The sequence below is a fragment of the Cladophialophora psammophila genome (assembly GCF_000585535.1).
Source record: "Cladophialophora psammophila CBS 110553 chromosome Unknown aczJe-supercont1.4, whole genome shotgun sequence".
Classification (NCBI taxonomy): Eukaryota; Fungi; Ascomycota; class Eurotiomycetes; order Chaetothyriales; family Herpotrichiellaceae; genus Cladophialophora; species Cladophialophora psammophila.
The window spans coordinates 736,216-756,097 of record NW_006912925.1 but is presented as its reverse complement, the minus strand read 5'-3'; the positions used below and the strand labels follow the sequence as shown (position 1 = coordinate 756,097).

At 52.5% G+C, this 19,882-nt stretch overlaps 6 protein-coding genes across 6 annotated transcripts; 1 reads left to right on the top strand and 5 right to left on the bottom strand.

Moving 5' to 3' along the window:
* Positions 1-4,666: 4,666 nt before the first annotated feature.
* On the bottom strand, positions 4,667-5,719 carry A1O5_03194 (aldose 1-epimerase; the record flags this gene model as incomplete). Its single annotated transcript, XM_007743807.1, has 2 exons — positions 4,667-5,168; positions 5,229-5,719. 2 exons carry the CDS (start codon positions 5,717-5,719, stop codon positions 4,667-4,669), a joined length of 993 nt encoding a protein of 330 aa, XP_007741997.1.
* Positions 5,720-6,885: 1,166 nt separating this feature from the next.
* Positions 6,886-7,896, bottom strand: A1O5_03193 (uncharacterized protein; the record flags this gene model as incomplete). The annotated part of the gene is made up of 3 exons (XM_007743806.1): positions 6,886-7,558; positions 7,637-7,734; positions 7,786-7,896. The coding sequence occupies 3 exons, from the start codon at positions 7,894-7,896 to the stop codon at positions 6,886-6,888; spliced, it is 882 nt and encodes a 293-aa protein (XP_007741996.1).
* A 3,998-nt stretch (positions 7,897-11,894) lies between these two features.
* On the bottom strand, positions 11,895-13,010 carry A1O5_03192 (uncharacterized protein; the record flags this gene model as incomplete). The annotated part of the gene is made up of 1 exon (XM_007743805.1): positions 11,895-13,010. One exon carries the CDS (start codon positions 13,008-13,010, stop codon positions 11,895-11,897), a length of 1,116 nt encoding a protein of 371 aa, XP_007741995.1.
* A 542-nt stretch (positions 13,011-13,552) lies between these two features.
* Positions 13,553-16,020, top strand: A1O5_03191 (uncharacterized protein; the record flags this gene model as incomplete). The annotated part of the gene is made up of 2 exons (XM_007743804.1): positions 13,553-13,571; positions 13,646-16,020. 2 exons carry the CDS (start codon positions 13,553-13,555, stop codon positions 16,018-16,020), a joined length of 2,394 nt encoding a protein of 797 aa, XP_007741994.1.
* A 1,277-nt stretch (positions 16,021-17,297) lies between these two features.
* Positions 17,298-18,299, bottom strand: A1O5_03190 (uncharacterized protein; the record flags this gene model as incomplete). The annotated part of the gene is made up of 1 exon (XM_007743803.1): positions 17,298-18,299. One exon carries the CDS (start codon positions 18,297-18,299, stop codon positions 17,298-17,300), a length of 1,002 nt encoding a protein of 333 aa, XP_007741993.1.
* A 788-nt stretch (positions 18,300-19,087) lies between these two features.
* Positions 19,088-19,693, bottom strand: A1O5_03189 (uncharacterized protein; the record flags this gene model as incomplete). Its single annotated transcript, XM_007743802.1, has 1 exon — positions 19,088-19,693. One exon carries the CDS (start codon positions 19,691-19,693, stop codon positions 19,088-19,090), a length of 606 nt encoding a protein of 201 aa, XP_007741992.1.
* Positions 19,694-19,882: the final 189 nt, after the last annotated feature.

Here is a 19,882-nt window from a genome sequence, read left to right as displayed (position 1 = left end):
CGGTAGCATTGTTGTTCAAATTAGGGCAGCTCGATCCCACTTTACCGTGTCTCAGCCGAGCAGAAGAGACCGATCAAGCACCCACAGGTATGTAATCAAGAAGGATCAGAAGTCAAGCTTGATGCGGCTGTAACCGCACAGGTCCCGGATTGCCGAACTCTCAAGTAACGTTAGATCGACGATCGACTTATAATTAGGCTGGGGACCCTGAGTGTACCCTGCTTGTCTGTAGGTTTGTGCCGAGGCACCTCTGGTAGTTCAGCAGCCTCTAGTGATGCCAATGTAAGGTGAGCAAGGGTGAGCCACCAAGACGAGTTCATTTCTTTTCGAGGATGGCATGGTGTGATTTTCCGAAAAACGCAGGGGTTCATTTCGTCGACCCTGTGCCGAGGACATCTCAGCGCTTGTTGGCCATTGTTCGCTCTTGGGGTAGATCTCGAGCTGTTACCAATCAGGCAGCAGTGTTAGGGAAAAATTCCAGATAGAGTTTGCGCGGCAGGATGAGTAAGTAGATTTGAATCCCTTTGATAACTTCGACCAATCTCTGATTAGGATCAGTTGTCCCCGTACATACCTACAAAAGCCACCGCTAAAGGGCTGATCTGTTGGACGTTGACGGCGGCGCCATCTTGGGCCAGAGCTAGCATTTGACAAGAAAACATGAAACGTGCTCGCTGCGTTGTTCCTTCTGTCGGGAGGCAAGTAGGGTCTGACTCGCTTACTTCCTATTGCGGATGTCCACCGTCTGATATCGGATATAACGTTGCGGTCATCAGATTTTCTCCGATTGCTCGTGAAGGCTGGGAGTTGAATGGGCACTGACGTACCGGGCACGACACTTGACTGGTCGAAGGGCAGATTCGCGCTTGGAGGGCATTGTGGGCCGCAGGCCGCTCCCCTTAACCCTTCGTTCTTGTCGATGGGATCGATCTTGGTTGAAAAACATTAATCTCCCAGTCAGACGTCCGATGGGGGACATAACCTCGGGCGAAGTCCGAGTTACTCAGAATGTTGAGAAAACACGCCCAGTTGTTTGTCAGAGAAAGCGACCTCGTTCGAGAATGGAAAGGGTCTCAGGCAAATTGTAACTTTTGGTGACAAAGCAGCTGATAGATTTCACAAGCAGCACTCGCGGGCGGCCGCAGTTTCGTGCTGGAGGAATTCCAGAAGACGTTGGGGAATTGACTGCCAATCAGGAATGAGATAGTTCATTACTTGAAACGGGCGTTTTGATGCCAGAAGAGGAATACTCAGCAGATTCTGATTACGGCCAATGGCTTGTGGGCGGCCAAAAAGCATCAGCGTATTCGGTAGCGGGGTTGAAGATCCCGTGATCATGGAGCCGGGCGTACATTGGCGCAGAAGGGACCTTCGAGGGCCTATTCAAGCTGGCAAAAGGCTCTGATAGGGACTGGTTATGCGGAGAGAGCCCACCACAGGCGCGTACCCTCTGGTGTGCTGCCTGATGAGTCACAAGATGGCGTGCAGATCTCAGATGCAAATGTCTGATTTCTGGCGCTCGTTAAAGGAGCGGGGGAAAACGTCTCAAGTCTCGAACGTCCCTAAGCCTGAAACCTTTCCTTGAAGAGGAAGTCACGAATCCCGAGCAAGGAATCCGCCACGAAACCTGGGTTTGGTGTTGAAGCCCTGGACCTGGATCGGTTGGGGGGGGGGGTCTTGATAGGTGACACGGGCAAGATGTAGCTTCGCAGGTGGAGAATGCTGGCTTGTCCTGTGTGGTCGAAGCGGGAGTACGTCCATAGAACAAATCCGCACCCGAGGAGATTTTGCGAGCCGCTGTGCAACAAACACGAAGGTGTTGACAAAGCTGGCGGCCGGAGAGGGACTAGAATCACCCTCCTGGTGCCGCGAAACCATGACAGAGATTTGGTGAGCATTCTGAGTCAGCGGCAGGCTTGCTCCATCGGCTCGGCCAAGCCAATCAAGCACCCAGCCATTCAAGCTCGAAGAGGGCAAAGCGTGTCTCGGCTGGAAGTTGTTATAGCCAGGCTAGGAACTTTGTTTTGTTTCAGGCAGTGCCATGGGGGCCCAGGGGGGGAAGATCTGCCCTTGTGTGTGATGAGGAATCGAAATGCAGCAGATTGATAGAGGATCATTTGGCACTAGACAACATGATAATACTGTACGGATGGCAGTTGAGAAAGCAGCCGTGACAGCAGATCACACGGATTGATAGCAAAAAGGCTAGCACACAATCTAATGCGAGGACCCTTTCAATGAGGGACGATTTTGGATGTTTGATTACTTTTGCGCTCGTTTCGGCGACCAAGGACGACGCTGCGGCGAGGAGCGAGGAGCGAGGAGCGAGAAACGAGAAGTGAGAGCGGGAGCGAGAAGGGAGAAGAGAACGAAGTGAAAATCGAATGAGAATCGTACGATGTTGACATTTGAAATTGAAATGTCGATACGGAGGTGACCATACCGGATAAACTCTCGGTAAGGCTACCGTAATACCAGCCCTTATACAGCCATGACCATGACCACAACCCCGGCATTTCATTGGCGAACTGGCTTTTATCCCGAACAGGAGTTATGCAGCGAATTATGCCTGAACAAGCTAACCCTCCTTGGGACATACTACCTTGTGCTGCTTGGGTCCAGTTACTGGCCTGAGGAGCTCGGAGTCTTTCTCAGCAACCTGCTCAGCGGAACCTTCCCCCTTTCCCCCTCCCCCCCTCGCCGAGATTAACGAAGAAGGAAGGATTTCTTGAAATGAATTACTCTCACGATTGTACGAGGTGGCGCCCCCCCGGAAATGCTGGGCATAGGGGTCTTGTGCTGGGCATGTCACTGGGGATTCTCCCGTCGCTCTTGGGACGCCAATCCCAGTGAAACATCGTACTCCGTACTCTTGTCCCAATTCTCCAAGAGCACCGCCGCGAACCACGAGGCTTTCCGCGGGGAAAGCATTGGCAGGTTGTTGGCAAGGCGACCCTGGCGATCCTGGCGACCCCGTTGTGCAGCTAGGGATCCCACCTTTGGAAGCCCAAGCGAATACGTGGTCCGAGGGGGAGCTTGAAATATACTTGTAGAAGGGGGCTGTGACCACATTGTATCCCCGAGGCGTCTTGAGCGCCCAGGCTCGACCAATCACATCTCTCCACATGCGCTCGACAAGAACATGCCATGGCTGATTGCTTTGGCTGATGCCTAAGACTGCGGCCTGCCCTGAGTGATGATCTCGCCACCTGCAGCAGCAAGTGCACTGCTGATAGTCCCCGATCGATCTTCTAGAAACCACGGCTCAGGGCAGGTTAGGCCCAGTGTGCTTCAATCCAGCTGCATCTTGCATCCTGTTTGCATGTCCAATAATATGGGTCAAACGTCGGGTCTCGTGCGTTTTTCTCATGGTGTCTGTGTGTCTGTCTCTCTGTCTCTCTTCTCGTCCATTACGTTCGATTGATCGTGCCTGGAGAAAACACAGACTCTGGCGCTTTTCCTCCAGTCGTCACCAGCCACTTGGAAGTGATTTTGACCCTCGAGCTTCGGTGTGAGTTCACACGGCCAAGTGTATACAGGTCCAGAACCGCATCGCCCAACACTAACGGTGGATGGGAGGGCTTCAGGCAAACCAGAAGTCGCCGTGTCTGCTAAGAAGAGGGGAAGTCACAAAATACGGCGCATTTTTGCGACCGCTTCAGCGCTTGTGTGATGGAGGCCGACCAAGGCAGGGTTTCGGATTCGGGTGAAAAGATATCCGACGCCATGTCCATGCGCCTTGCTGGATGTGTACTCGCTTGATTGATTGGATGTTGTGATGGTTTGATCGACACTCACATAAAAGTGTCCCATACAAGCCCTCCAAACCCTCTGCGATGCGCGTGCCTATTCTGTTTCGCAACGGTGAAAAGATGCGAACGTAACAGTTTATTACCCCAAGCGGGCATTTTTGAGGAAAAGGGCTTGTAATGCGATCCGTCCATCAAGACAGCACGGCGAGAACTCGGCTTCCAAGCAGACAACGAGATTGAAGATTGTTCCAAGTCCCCGAACCATCAATCACGGGATCGCAAAGAACATGGTTCAGTCGTACTCCGTACATCAGGGACCACTTCGACCCCGTCGACCATTTCTAACCCTGGCATTCCCTGATCGGGCCACGGATGCCTGTCCGAGTACCTCGTAGTCTCGGCTTTTACTTACGGCCGACGTACCGCAAGTCATCACTATTCGACATATTATTGTCGTCGCCAGCTGAATAAAGCGGCTCCGTGATCTCGCATCTGCCATGATTATTTTCTGGGGGTTTTGAGGCATTTTTTCAATCTAAAATGAAATCCACATTTCGACATGGACTCCTGGAGTGTTGGCACGCGTGATTTTCTCTCCTGGATCCAAGAAGTGGCCAAGTTAGGCCATGCAACCAGCGACGGGGATTATGCGCCTTGTCGTTGGCCCATGGCGTGATTATGCCGTCATAATATGAGATGAATTTGTCAGGGAGAGACTGAAGATTCTATCGCTTATGCTGCCTCGCGCGCAAGTGCTCACCGGGTCAGATTCTCGAATGATAAACCCTTTTTCCGGTCATCTTAGCCACACGTGATCTCAGACCTTCTATGATTAGAAAACTGGTCGAGGAGGGTGGTGTGCAGGAAGCCTTGTCCAGCCTTGCGAGCAGCGCTTAGGCCGCCTGATGTTCCCCCTATGCCTTCCAAGCTTTGTGGACGGTCCTTGCACCCCAAATTTGGCCGCGCTTGAGTATCACTTGGTTCCGCCATTCTGGCACGTTGATCGCATTGATGAAGCGGCTCGCTTCCACGCAGAAACCTGCTCGTGCACCTCTTGCTGGAGTTTGTGCTGTTGCGGCGGCCTTGATATGCTTCCCGGTGTAGAACTGAAAGCAGGGTTCTGTGCTGAAGACGTCCAGGTGCAATTTGGTTGTGGGATGTGATACGCTAATCAGCGGTTTGAGCTGTCTTGGGCGAGTATCCAGAGGGAGATCTGATGTATCCGTGTCGACAACAAAGCAATGGTCAATATCCGGCTCTGTCGCACCCAGGACGAAAGGTTTATTTGCTTCAATGCCCGGGAAATCTTCAATCGCCCCGGTCGGGATCAGCGCGCTGTTCACCACCAGATATTTCGAAGTATGGAGCGTCACCACCGACCCTTCGATGGTGGGTCCATCACTCAGGTTGAAGTAGCTGTTCGGACTGGTGTTAATAGGAGAGCTACCATAAATGGCCGTCCCGGACCAGACTCACCCGTGGTTGGTGATGTTGACGACAGTCTCATCACACTCGTTCCCAGTCAGCTCTACCTCATACTCTGTTTCAAGCACAGTCTTGGTAACTCCACCTTCGTCCTCTGTCCAAGCTATGTACCAAACTCTCAGCTCCACGGTGCCGGGATATCCTTCCTCTCCATCGGGCGACACATATGTGAAGAGAACTGCTTCCTTCCCATTGCGGCTGACGGGTTGCGGACCATTGAACTTCTTCTTACCCCAACCCTTTACGCCTCCATGGATATGGGTAGGCCCTTCGTTTGCTGCTAGCTTGTACAACTTCCCGTTCAGAGTGAACTTGGCGTCCTTGATTCTGTTGGCAACGCGGCCAATGGTCTCACCAAAGAATGGTGAATCGGCATAGGGTTCGGGAGTGGGATACCCAAGCACGATGTTATGACCAGCCACGTTGAACTCCTGGATGATCGCACCTTGCGGGAGGAAAGAGAAGCCGGAGTCTGACGACATGACTGCGACTGACAGCGGCGGCCGACGTGGCACCGGCAGGACAGACTCAGTATTGATCAAGGGAGAGCTATGGTCGTGTTGTCGACAGAGAGTGATGACAAGATAGTTGCATCAGCGTGGATGGGCCTTGGAGTCATGATAGGAATTTTTCAGTACAGTGACCTTCTGTCCAATAAAACAGGCCGGGGGACATACCTGATGCTGGCGCCCATTTACCCGGTTCAGCGTACCATAGGCTGAATTGAGCACGCTCAGCACGCTATGGACCGTTCAAGTGCGGAGGGCTCTCTCTACCACAAGATGGAGAAAAGCTACCTCGACAATCCCAAAGATAAAGCGACATTGAGTTGTGATTGCAGCTACGGAGATGAAGTGCGTGCCACAAGGCTGTTGCGGGGTAGGAGCCGCCGAGGTCGTCATGACGTGTTCTCCTAGGTATGTAATAGGTTGCATCACAATCTATTTTATGACGCCGTTTGCGAGTCTTTTTACTGCTCAACCTGGGGTCTGTGTGCAATGAGATCTGGCATGAAGGGGCCCTCGGAAAGAGCGGTCTGATACGAACAGCTTTCGGCATGTGATGGTTTCGATATTGGAAGAACCAGTGAAGATCATGGTAAAGTAGGGCCGCGCTCCGTGACCGAATCGCAGCCTTGCTTGCATTATTCGTACTCACATGAAGAGATTGCTCTCCGCTCCGTGCATTAGTATATAGAGACGCATGGTGAGATATGCAACGAGGCATGCCAGCCTGCGTTGATCCTGGTCTCGCTTCCCATCACGAGTGCTATGGCCACCCTTTTTCGCCATCGGCAAATGCTCCACAGCTCTGTTCCCGCCCAAAGCAGAAATCTGCCCAGAAAAACATGTCCCGATCGAGATGTGGTATCATCAAAAACTTGCCATGGTACACAACAAAGCCCCCTTGCATGACGTAAAATCGGCTGTGGCTCCCACCCCACTAGCAAGAAGACGTGGCCATCGAGGTCGTCTTCGGTGCCGCCCTGCCCGCCGGATGTCATTTCCGTAAGAACCCCCCTAAATATCCCAAGCGAAGCTGGGAGAACCCCCACAAAAAGCCAAAACCCATTCGCCCGCTTTTGGATGCATTACAGTGCTATGATCGTTAAACAGTCGTGTGCTGGAGAAGGAGCCTCTGAGGGCGGTCATGAAATCATATTGGTATTGAAATACCGCTGAAGATCTTCCTGGCCGGCCCAGTCTTTCATGGTCAGACAGGGGTTGATTGCGGCGGGGACAATATGATCTTGGAACATGGTTGGCGGAAACGAGTTCATGTCGATGGCCGAATCCATGATGGGAGACTCGAATTGGTTGATAAAATCCATGCTGTCATCGAATTCCGAGACGGGCGTGTTCCAGCTGAGATTCGATTGGGCATGTGGATATGAGTGTGATTTGGTCGGGATCGCGCGTGCGTTCTGGGGGAAGGGACTCTGGTTGGGGGGTGTGGGAGGGAACTGGTTGAGGTTGAACGGGTTGGTGAAATTGGGCCGTTGGGCAACGGGCTCGTAGATGGGCGAGGGCGCGCTGCTGTCCGAGTGAGAGTCGTGGGAGGGTTGTCGCTGCATGAAGCCAGCACCGTCGGCAATCAGCTTTTGTTGCAGAACAGAAAGGTCCTCCTCGAAGGCCTCGCTTGTGTGACCATCTTGCTTCAGGGCTCCCAGCCTCTCCAGAATGTCGTGGGTCAAGGGCACGCCGTTCGCCGACTCCTTCAAGGGTGCACCTGTCCAACCTTGCCCGTTTTGAGTTCGCTTGTACAGCTCTTGCAGGCCCGCCACCAGTTGTGCTTGCTGGCTTTCGAGCATCTCTACGTAACTGTAGGAATCCCGCTGTCAGAAGGGCCGCTCTTCCGTCGGTAGAGACCAGGTAGCAGCAATGCGCCAGGAAACTCACCCTTTGGGATAGACCTTGTCATGGGACTTTTTGCGCTCGCCAAAGACACAGATGGCGTTGTCTGCTTTACAGCGACTACAGGGACTAGCACCGTCGCACTGATATTGGGTCAGTATATTGTGGGAAAGACCGGTGAGCCATGGACTGACCTTTGACTTTTTTAGACGGCAGCGATCGCAGGCTTTGCATACCCGCTTGCGAATTCCGCCGTCCATAGGTGATGAAGGTTCCAAGGGAGGGGTCATGATGGTAGCGCCCATTGCTGGTCTAGGTCAAGAGCTTTTAGGGCCGGTGGTATGTCCCAACGACAGATGCTCCGTATAGTATTATAAGAGCGGAAGACGACGCCAGCAAAGGGAGGCCCAACGAGGAGGGAGACCGAGGCACGATAAGGATATTATATGGAAGACAGGACTGTAGTTCCCCAAGAGCGAGGTCGGTCAGCTTATGAAGTCTCGTCGACAATAATATCCGCAGAGGAGTGGGGTTTTCAAGAAAGCACAAGGTGAGAGGGAGGGTAACGAAGCATGAGGCATGAGGCCTTATATCATGGATCACAGCTAGTAGCAGCCATTGCTCAGAGGAGGGCTGGGTTACTAAGAAGACATCAGTTAGCCGGATCCACCATGATGAGCACTGTGGACCGGGGAGTAGCTGTTGGAACCAAAAAAAAAAAAAGGTCAACTCGAGGGAACGAAGGAGAACGGGCAAAAAGTTTGATGCATGTCCACGTCCCATGCCCTTGGTTGCCGTACTCGTACGGAGCAACAACACAAGACAGACAAAGCAGAGAGAGGGCCATGTCGATGGGTGGAGACGAGGCAGGCTAACGACTAGCAAGGGCAACAAGGGGTGTCCAGGGTGGGTGGAGGGTGGAAGATGGTTTGGGTTGGATGATGACATGATGCTGGCGTGGATCGTGACTTGGACACTTGTTGACGCTGCATAGGGATTACGATGACAGCGGCAGTGGGGTTGTTGGCTGTTCGCCGTTCGCCGTTCGGGGCCTTAGTAGCAGCCCAGAGGTCGGCATCCCCTCGACCCTCTAGGCACCGAGCTAGAACCTGGAACCCTGGAGGCCCTTACTCGGTACTGGGTACTGTTTAAAAAAACCAGGTACGACTGGGACCCTGTTCACCCTGTCCCGTGTGAACAACTGGCACACAACACTGCATACCGCTTCACTAACCCATTCAACCCTTCTGCTTCCCGTATCCATTATTCTTTATTCTTTTTGCCTTCATCCAACTTTCTGCCCCCCCCCCCCCTCCCTCTCAGCATAACTTTCTGCTCCTGTTATCCGGTCCTCGGAATGAAAACACCACCAGCGAACAAGACGACAGGAAAAAGAAATGATTGCCCTTCCCGGCACTCGGCAGCCCAAATTCCCCAGCCAGCCAAGTCACAACCCAGGGGCCACGGCCTAACACAGTAACCTTAGGCGCGACAAAAGAGCGAAGAAGCGAGGCCGCCGTTCTGGACACACCACGACTTCCCCTTTAGTCCAAGGATGCGATTATGTGTGCGCGGAACCAATAGCCTCATCTTCTGGGCTGCGCTGAGTCGGCCACACCGCTGCGCACCTTTCATCCAGCTCGTCTCGCAATCGTTGCTTCTTTCTGGAGGGGCACGAACATGGACCAAGTACGTCATTGAGGCCTCACAAAGTACTGGGTGGTACTCGGTATATTCGGTCCTAGACCCCTCTTGCCCCTGATACGGAGAACAGTCCTGCTGCCACTTGGCAAATTGAGCAATCTAGATATATGTGCGAATTTCCTCCGAAATAGTATCACACGGCCGAAAAAGACTTTGGCAAACACCCAAAAAAGACGCAGTTCAGGGAGGGGAAGAAGAGCGCCGCAATAATGCCTCTCCTCTCATGATTAGTTTTGCTAATATACACCGTATGGGCTAGTACTCGCAACGTAACTGTGGTATCGCAGAGTTTTTCCGGTAAGGTAATTGACAATTGCCCGTCACGCCGCTGTCTTTTGATTTAGCTTTGTTTTTGTTTTTTTCCCTTCTCGTCCCAATTCTGCTGTTGTCCTCCTTGTGCCCCCTCGTCCTTCTCATCACTTACTATTATCTTATCTCGCTCCCTCGCCCTTAAGCTTTTGACGGCCCAGAACAAACTGTCTCAGCGATATGCAGCACCTTCAACCAGAGCCAGGATGGTCAAGAACAAGCAATCAAGGGGAGAGGAGGAGGGATCTGCCCGGAGGAACGTTGGACTATTCCTTGGGGTCGTCCTCGGATAATCATTGCTGACCGTGTTTGCAGTGTGCAGCAGGGCGGAATGGTTGTGTGGTTTGGGGTTTGTGCTTTGCTTGAATGATCATGACTAACCCCAGTCCGCTGGTCAAATCATCCATGGCACCACTACCCGTTTTGAGATATTCTTCTTTTCCCGTCTGCTTTAGTACCTAGACCATCAAATGGCCTGCCCCTGGACAACGGTCAATAACAAAGGGACACGAACGAGGCACCCACCGTGCATTCGATTCGACGTCGTCGACCTCGCCCGCCAACCTCCATTTTGGGGAAGAAGCACCATTCTCCTTTCTCACCAGCAAGCACAAAGTCAAGCCACGCTCGTTTATTCTCACCCTGGGATTGCTTTGACCACCATCCTCGTCTCCTGCCTCCCCCGCATACCCGACTAATCTACTGTACTTACTTTGTTTGATAGCTACCCGTCAGATCATGCGCGTCGAAAGGCATCACCACCACGTGGTTTTTAGGCCGGCGCGTATTCTCCCCGTTCGGCTTCGTACCAGTGGTCCAATTCCGCGATTGGAGTTGCTGACTATGCTTGTTCTTCCAGTAGTGTTGCTGGCATCTACTGTGCAGTACTGCCACCTGCGTCATGGCTGGCCCACAGGTACAATGTTGGCCCGCGCCGCTTGCTGCTGCGAAACACTGCTTGCTCCATCTCCATTCTTCCGCAGGAATTCATCTCCCTGCTCTTCAAGCTTTCGCTTTGCGGATATCACCCGGGTTTCCTCTTGCGGCAGGTGTAGGCCCGCAATCTATTGGTCTCTGTGCTGCTTCCCAGCTCCCAGTTGTACTCCTGGCTAGGCTTTCATTCGGTCCCGCACAGTGAACGGAACATCCCAGCTGTGGCTGCCCTGGATGAAGGACCGAGCACCGTCAGCCCCCGCACCACAGTTCCCAGCACCTGAGGTACATATGACGTCGGTGTGGCTCCAGCGTTGGATTCATATCTGATTGAACCTGCAGCGAATACACATGCGGTTGCACCCGATTCTCAAGATCCCAAGATCCCGACCAACATGTAATTTCCACCTTGAAACGTCGGCGGATGTTTTGCACTCCGACCTGAGCAGCAATACCTGTATAGGTTTTGCAAATGAAGTGTGGAGTTCGTCTCCTGTGCTTGAGATAAAACGTTCGTCCGCGGTGTGAGTGCACTGGGTCAGTCGACGCGCTCAATCGGCGATCCATTTCCACTGCATTGCAACGAGCAGCAGTTGGACGGTCAGTCCCTCCACAGAATACCTATAACACAATCCCTTTCAGGACGTGTTCTCAACAGAATTGGCATGGGATGCATCTGGTCGCTGAATTACCAAAGCAAGGTAACCACTGACCTAAGCTGAACTCTGAGCTCCGTGGACTGGATATCGTCCAAGGCATATCGGGAAAATGGGGCGGACTTGTCCCAGCATCAACATGCCATGTCCTCGACTGACGACGATCCTGATACGGCAAAGCCGCCTTGATTGTTAGTTTCGTCACAATTAAGTCGGTTGCACCAGCTACTCCAGTCTGCTGAAGTAATCGGCGTTGGTGATGGCTGTCGGCACTCCATATAGCTAACTTCTTGTAGACCATACCCGGAAGGAGATCATGCAAGTCATGCTTCGAGATCATTGCCGCGTGTCAAGACAGCTCACTCAGCATCGATCGCTCCAGCTACACGCCGGTGATCTGCACAGAATTCGTCGACCAGCAGCGTCTTTGCTCAACCAGAAGACTCTCTATGCTGTCGCTGTGCAACGATCTTCGCTCGGCGTACAAACAATTCTGCTCACTACCCGATAATCCGACATGGCTTGGGCTCAGTCCCAGATTCTCGTCCGACAATCACAGTAGTGAACTGTAACAATTCACCTCCAGATTGCTAGACCCTTCACCTTGGAAATGGCTTCTCGGGTTCCTGGGATCGGAGCTCAAAGTGGTCAATGTACGACAATGAGCCCTGGGCTCTGGTTCGCCACGTAGAGCTCTGGGCTCATGCACCAACATACCACACCTCTACGCCGAGGACTTCAAATCGGCGGCCTTCTTCGCTTAGTGGTTCGTTACCAAACGTAGGGCATGATTCGCTAATGCCGCTGTTCAATTCATCGTCCAACCAGAGGCCATAGTGCCCATCCCCGCCACCAATAGAGAGATAACCAGACTGGCAGTAAATCAGGAAATCATTTATTCCACTGTACGGAAATGCTTTGAACCTTATCCGATCAGGTGTTGAAGCGCCTGAGCGATCAAGAGGTGGCGCTAAAGGTGCGGACAGTTCCTTAGTGTCAGAAGGTTGTGGTAATGAGGTTGTTGATGCCGAGGGTGTTCGCCGCTCGCCTCGAATTGTGGTAAATCGCTGAAGCTTGGTGGTATCAGCACTGGGGGGAGGTGGCAATCCAGCCAAATCCAGCAGATCTTTGGAAGCGGCCTCTGTACCGGGGTGCAGGTTTGTAGACAGGTCCCTTAAGGTGGGCAATATGCTTGCACGCCAGAGGAAACATTCGCCGGTGCCAAAGTAATGAAGAGACGGCTTAGGCGCGTCCGAGAGATACGCACCGAAAACAGATCCATTTGTGGAAGACGCCGATCCATCTCTTACTACCAGGACATAACCTGAGCGCTGAGTGTAGGTTGACACGTGAGCACAGTGTTCATACAAGGTCGCCAATGAGGAGCCATGAGCCTCTAGTGAATATGCCAACGTCCAATGATCAATGAGTTGAAGCCTTGGAGGGAGTAAAAGTCGAATCTCTTCGGCCAGTGGCCGCGTCAAGAGCAATGAGGTCGCGGCTTTCTGGGACAATGAATGCCTCAGTTCAAGAGGAGTGAGGGGTGGAGGTTGGAAGGGAGAAGCAGTTCTTCTTGGAGGAGTGTAAACGCCTGATGATGAGGTCGAAAGGGTAGGGGCGTCGAGAAGCCGGTTGACGGGGTTTTCGGGAGGTTCGGTCATACGACGATAGAGGCTGGACACAACGTGTTTGACCGGATATGCTAAATATGCGGCTGAATTGGGGTGGTAAGGATTGTCGGCCAGAGATGGGCGCGCATTCTTGCGCTGCGAGGAGGAATCTCGCCTCTCTGAGTTTGAAGCGTCTTTTGATGCCATAGGCAAATTAATAGTTTAAGAAGGAGTGAATTTGGAAGATTCAGACGGAGGGTCGTGGTGGTGCTGCAGAGTGTGAAATGTGAATTGTCCTGGAATACGACTCTGCGGAACGGAAGTGCCTGGCGTGACATTGGGGGTCGCAGAGGGCGTTGTTTCAGCCTTGTGCCGCTCTTGTCACTAGTCTCCCATCAGGCTGAGGCTGTGGAGTTTACCTAAGCAGGCCCTGTCGGTTGCCTGGCCGAAACCTTGCCCATGGGTCGTTTGCCTTGATGGGGGGCTCACAGTTGCCTAGGCCAGTTGCGTCATGGCGACAACTCCTCAGTCAAGTCCAGTTTGCCTGCGGAGCTGTTTATCTTGCATCTTTTCTATCCTACCAACAACAATGGATTAAATATTTCAACAACGGTTTGCCTGTCCCTCTTGACGTCTCATAGCCATACTTCAAGATTTTCCCTCACCTTCCTGCCATCATTCCAAACTCATTCGCTTCTGGACCAAAGTCCAGTCGGCTCGTTGCAGCTTAGCTGCCAGACCCCGCCATCATGTTTATGATCAGAAACGGTAAGATACATCCCTACATCCCTGCCTGTTGCCCCCTGATCGCGCCACAAAAACTAACAAATGCCCTTCTGCAGTCAGCAAATATCTTTTCGGAGACGCTTCCAAGGAGGTCATCACAGAAATTCCTCAGGGCCAACTCTACCTCGTCCGTCCTCTCTCCCCTAAAGGTTACTCTGAACTCATCTACAAAGACGCTGTCGCCACCATCAGACGCACGGGGCAAGATCATCAGTACCAGCTCGTTATACAGCGTGCGTATGAGGAGGGCGAGGAAGAACTTGCTGAGGACGACGAGGACGCAGGCGGTGAGGGTCTGGACAAGGACGAGAAGACCTTCCTCCTTGATCAGAGTCTACATTTCAGATCAGAAAGGCGGTCGGGCGGCGAAACGGTCTTAGCTTGGCGCGACCTAAGCGGTGACCCTGGAGATCTTTATGAATTTGTTTGTGACGCTTCAGTCCAGGAAGAAAAGATCCACACTTTTCTTCTAGCTGCGATCGACTGTCAATTCGAAAGAAAATACCGGAGGTCTGCTCAGAAGGCTACAGAGGCTGAACTACAAGAATTCTACTTTGACTCAGACGACGCGATCCCCGCTGCTAGCTCGGTATCTGCGCCTCTCGACCCAAAACCAACATCCAGAGAATCGGCACAGAGAATGGCGAAGGATGTTAGAACACCGAAGACATCAAACCAATCCAAAGCGAGAGACACTGGCGCCACGGAAGCTCCACCAGCGAAATCCGCTCCAAGCTCTGGAGAAGTTCTCACCAAGCAAACCGGAGAGCTCCATCTCTTCGATTTCCCGTCAGGAACTTTCGTCCTCCAAGATCTATCCGTAACTGCTGTTGTGACAGATCTCGGAGGCTGGCAATACTGGCTTCAAATAACGAGTTCTACCGGCAGGGAATGGCTAGGTCAGGCCATTGTGCCCGATATCAATCCAGTCTTCAACTTCGACTATCTGTCTGCAATTTTCAACCACTACACCGACGATGGCTCTGCTTACTCTTGGTTGCTACGATTCAAAGACCAGGCGGTCTTGGAGAACTTTCAAGAGGGCGTCATGCAGGCTTTGTGGGAGCAATTGAACGAGACGAAATGGTCAAAAGTGAAAGATCAGGAACGTGAATACGTCTTGGAAGCCTTCAATGATATGACTATGAATGATGCAAATGAAGAGGAGGGGGCTGAAGAAGATGAGGAAGAAGAAGAGGAAGAGGAAGGAGACCGTCCGCGAAGTGAACGCTATGATGAGGACGAATCTGAGGATGATGTTGAGCTGGACAACCAAGACGGAAACGTCAATTCTCAACTGGCAGTTGGAACTAAACATGATCGATCATTCGTTATTCGCGGCTCCAAGATTGGTGTCTTCAAGCACCTGCCCAACAAACATCTCGAATTCACCACCAATATATCCAAGGTCCAGACTCCCAAGGGCAAGCTCTTCTCACCCACTAAGGTCATGCTGCACCAAGAAGACCAGAACATGGTGCTGCAAGACCCCAACAATCCCCACTCACTCTATCGCATGGACCTCGAATATGGCAAGGTTGTGGATGAGTGGAAGGTCCACGACGACATTGCTGTAAGCAACTTTGCGCCAGAAACAAAGTTCTCTCAGCGGACGTCAGCGCAACCATTCATTGGTCATAGCAAGAATGCCCTCTTCCGCATTGATCCCCGTGTCTCTGGCAACAAGCTGGTAGAAGCACAGCTGAAACAATACCTCTCTAAAAACGACTTTTCCGCGGCTGCAACGACCGAAAAGGGATACATCGCACTGGCATCCAACAAAGGTGATGTCCGACTCTACGACCGTCTCGGTATCAACGCCAAAACCCAGATTCCAGCCCTGGGCGAAGCAATTATCGGTCTCGACGTCAGTGCCGATGGTCGCTGGGTGCTCGGAACCTGCAAAACCTACCTCATCCTGATTGATAGCTTACAAAAGGATGGCAAAAACGAAGGCAAATTAGGCTTTGAGAAACCCTTTGCAAAGGACTCAAAACCTCAGCCCCGCCGCCTCTGCCTGAGCCCGAATCATGCAGCACAGTTCCAACACGAAACAGGCCAAGGCATTTCTTTCACGCGTGCCCACTTCAACACCGGCGTTGACAGCCAAGAAACTAGCATCATCACTTCCACTGGCCCTTTCCTGGTCACCTGGTCCCTAAAGAAGGTTCTCGATGGCAAGAAAGACCCCTATCAGATCAAGCGCTACGCAGCAGAAGTCATGGCGGACAATTTTGAGTTTGGCAGTGACAAGAACGTTATCTTGGCATTGCCTAATGAAGTGGACATGGTGAGTCGGAAGAGCTTCAAGAGGCCTACCAGGGAGAGTATTATGGGCCCAGCAGCGAGGATTTCTGGGGTGGGCATGACGCCGAGGAGATGCGGGAGGCAGAGTCATTTGAGAGACGAAATCGTGAATAGTCCTTACTAGACGACTGCAGAGTAAGGCCGCAACAACTCGAGAGTGACGATGTGTCGTGCAGTGTGCCAGCGATTTTTTAGATGGAATTTTCAGTGGTCCCGGGTTGGACATGGACAGGTCGGGAGGGTGGACTCCTGTACGGATTGCTATGGAAGACCTATTATTCCATTTCGCTTTTATTCTCCCCTGCTTTTTCTTTTTCAGGCCTTCAAGCTACGATCAAGCTACGATCAAGCTACGATCAAGCTACGATCTATATCGGTTGATTACCCCCCCCCCACAAGCAGAAGGCGCGAATTTCAGACAACGGGCAGATGGGCATTGAGGATGACCCATACATAATAAGGGCTTTGGATCGTTCCTTTTCTCTCTATCCACCTAGGTATGTATGTATGTATGCAAGTATGTAGGTAAGGTAGTTGGGCCCTATGTATCTATCGATCTATCCATCACATCGATCGATTCCTATATATCTCTCCACATGTAGCTACGTCGTCTCCCGGCTATCCAAGATAATCGTCACTAGCCAGTCACCTTACATTCATTCACAAGTTGATTTACGATGAAAGATAGAAAGGCGTAGTAAGTACATAGTACGTATGGAGACAGGATAGTCTATTTAGATATTACGTAGATGTCTTTATTCCCCTTGGCCATAGAGATAGATTCTCTGGTCGCGCGAATAATAGACGTAGTTTTGTTTCGTGTCCTCTTCCCCCTCCCTCTCCCCCTTCCCTCCCCCCCCATTCTCTTCCGTCCGTCCCTCTCCGGCGCCGCACTTTATACGTTTTTGTTCTGCTTGGAATCGAGGGTTCAAGCGTGCGGTTGTGCTTAGGTTCTCTCCGGTTTTCACTTCTTCCCTTTCTACGGGGAAAAGGGCTTGCGGGTTCGCGTCTCTCGATGGTGGGGCACAGTCGAGAAGGTAGGTCTGTGGTAACACTTCGACGTGAGGCGCGGTGATGGTGGTGGCATCGGCATCGATGGGGCCTTTTCGTCGGCTGCCATGTTATCGACCAGATTCCCGTCTCCCCATGAACTTCCCATGTTGAGGTTCGTGTTTGACGAGCGAACTTGCTTCGCTATATGTGAGTAGTCGGTCGTCCATTCGTTTCCTTGGGAGTGGCTTCGGTCCTGTGTCCGGGGTTGTTGTGGCAATCGACGCTGCGTGTTGTTGAGTCTGAAGCTGTGACGCACCCAGGCCCTGGAAGGTTATGGCTGGAGCAGCAGACGCTCGTGGAAATGATGGTGGCACCAATCAGACGGGCGACCAGAGTCACTCAACTCACTCAACCCGAGTCGCCTTGCTCGCCTGCTTTCAAATCCTCCTTTGCACTCTGCATGACTTTCGTACATTTGCGTCGCAGCTCTTCGACACCATCGACGCCGTTCCATTTGTCCAGGACTTCCGTAACAGAGCTATACTCCCGCTCAGCGTCTTCCTTTTGTCCCTGATCAATCATTTGTTGCATTCGTACCGGTGCATCTAGAGCCCACCTGACGATCTCCTTTTGTGTCCTCTTCCGCCTTGCTTCCGTCAACTGTGTCGCCCTCTCTCCGCCTCCTCCATCCGGACTGAGCTCCTTCACAACCTTTAACAACCCATCCAACTTGTCTCCCAACCATGCCACTCCGTCAAGCCCAGGAGTTTGCTCACCTTTCTGCCTGCCCAGCACACTTGACCTGACGTCCTGCTCTTTGTCCTTGTGCATCCCTTTCTGCATCTCTGCGATCGTACCCACCGCCTTGATCAGCTTACTGTAATTGTCATAAACCAATGCCTTCCTCTCGCCATCGAGTGTCCTAATTTCGCTGACTAGTGCGCTCTCAGTTTTCAGAATGTCACGTAGACTGGCAGTCTTCAGTAGCTCAGAGACGAAAGTTTCAGTGTCGAAAGTCGGGTCGTCTAGGTGTGCAGTTAGGGACGAGGTCGCGGTCTCCGGGATGGCGGTGGAGGAGGTGACTGTCGTGGAGTCGGAGGCCGTGGATGTTATGCTCGCTGTGCGGCTTATATCTCGGTGCTCATAGACTGCGGTAGAAGGGCCTTTGGATTTGAGATTGTAGTAATCTCGGAGAGCTGCACGGTTGCGTCTTTGCGCGGTCGATGGGGCAGCTGTGAGAGTGGCATTTTGCTGTAGAGCGGGAGAAGAGGAAGCATTGTTCGTGGGAAGATCGACTGAGGGGCGGACCGAAGATGAAGGCGTGCCACCTGGGCTGGGAATTGAAGGAGAGGTTATTCGGTGGACAGGATTCGCTGGGGAGTCACTGCGCACCGGGGCGATAGTGGCCATAATACAGCTCAAGTCTGGAACAAGCACAACTACATGGTGTGGTGGCTTAAGAAAGAGAAATCTACGCGATAATAGAGTGAGTGTTCACCACGGTGGGTTCGATGTTCTCCGGCTAACCTACCCTGTCTACCTTGGAGGAAGGGCTGGTGGGCTCCGGCGCCCCTTGTCCTGCCAGCCTGGCGACCACTTCATGAAGTTGAGGCGCTTGACACTAGCGAAGGGTGTCTGCATCCTGGTTCAAACTGAAGCTGTCGAAGAAGAAAGGTAGTGTGGCAATTGAATATGCACCCCCCTCAGGGACAACACATTTCCGCAATGCTTTTGACGGGCTAGGACGGGACGGAATCAAAAGGACAAGTGTTGTAGAGGTGACAACTGATTGAATGAGGATGCATACTATTTTCGGGCGTTAGATCAGTATGCCGGCCTCTGTGTCCCAATCCCTCTTAGCATAAGACCTATATAGGAGGCGACTAACAGATGGAGATATCTCCGTTCTAAGGTAGAATTGTATGAACTGGATGGGTCTTTATGCGGACTGGTCCAAGAACGACGGAATGCCCGGGTTGATACTTCGGCAGTCCTTAGGACCAAGCAAATTGATTGAAGTAAGGGCCCAGGTGATTCTAGGTATCGATCCTGATTCTTAGACCAAGTAAACCATCGACACGGGCGTATGATCGCTCCGTACGTAGACTAAAAGGGGTAATCAGCCTTGTCTTTCCCCCCTCCATTCTCGCTTGTAATGCCTACCTAGACTCTCGCCTGACTACGAGGTACTTATAGTGTCAAGTCAGACCTGCGACCAACTCCTCCACCGTCTTCATGGGCTTGTCATTGTTCTCGCCAACATCCAGTGGCACGAGAATCCTACTGACCGCGTTGTACCCGGCCACCACGGTGGCCAGCTCCAAGATCTCCCGGTCGTTGAAGTGTGTCTTGAGGTCCTCGAAGGTGGCATCCTGCACCTTGACATCGACCGTGGCTTCGTCCGTGTATCTCAGCACGGCCACCTCTTTCTCATTCAGTGCTGCTGCTGACTTCTCTCCCCCCACCTTCCCTTTCAGTGTGCCGCGGGCGACCTCCAACGCATCCGGCGACAGACCTGCTTTCAGCGCCAGCGCGGCGTGGATGTTCCACTCATAGACGGCGCCGGTGAGGATCGCAACGCGGGAGATGGCAAGCTCGAGAAAGGACTGCGGCACGATGGTCTCGGTTCGTAGCGCACCGACGAAGGCATTGTACCCGTTTGCCACGGGCGGGGAGTGCAGAAGCGTCAGGTCGAGCGGGATGAGAGGGCGCGGTTTCCGCCGCGCAGCGATACGGGCGTATATCTCGGCTACCGACGAGGGCGAGTCGGCAGGCGGGGTTGACGGCGCGTAGGGAAGGCGCATGATGACTAGCTCTAATAGATGTTGCTTGCAGAGTCAGCCAGATAGAGGAAAAGGAGAAAGGTTGAAATCAAGCGCAGAAACGTTGATGTGCTTGCGGGGTTAGAGCGTACATTAAGTAGTTCGTGAATGATTCTCTGTGCGCCCGCACAAGCCGGGATCGGGGATCGTCAGATTGACAGTTACATCTTC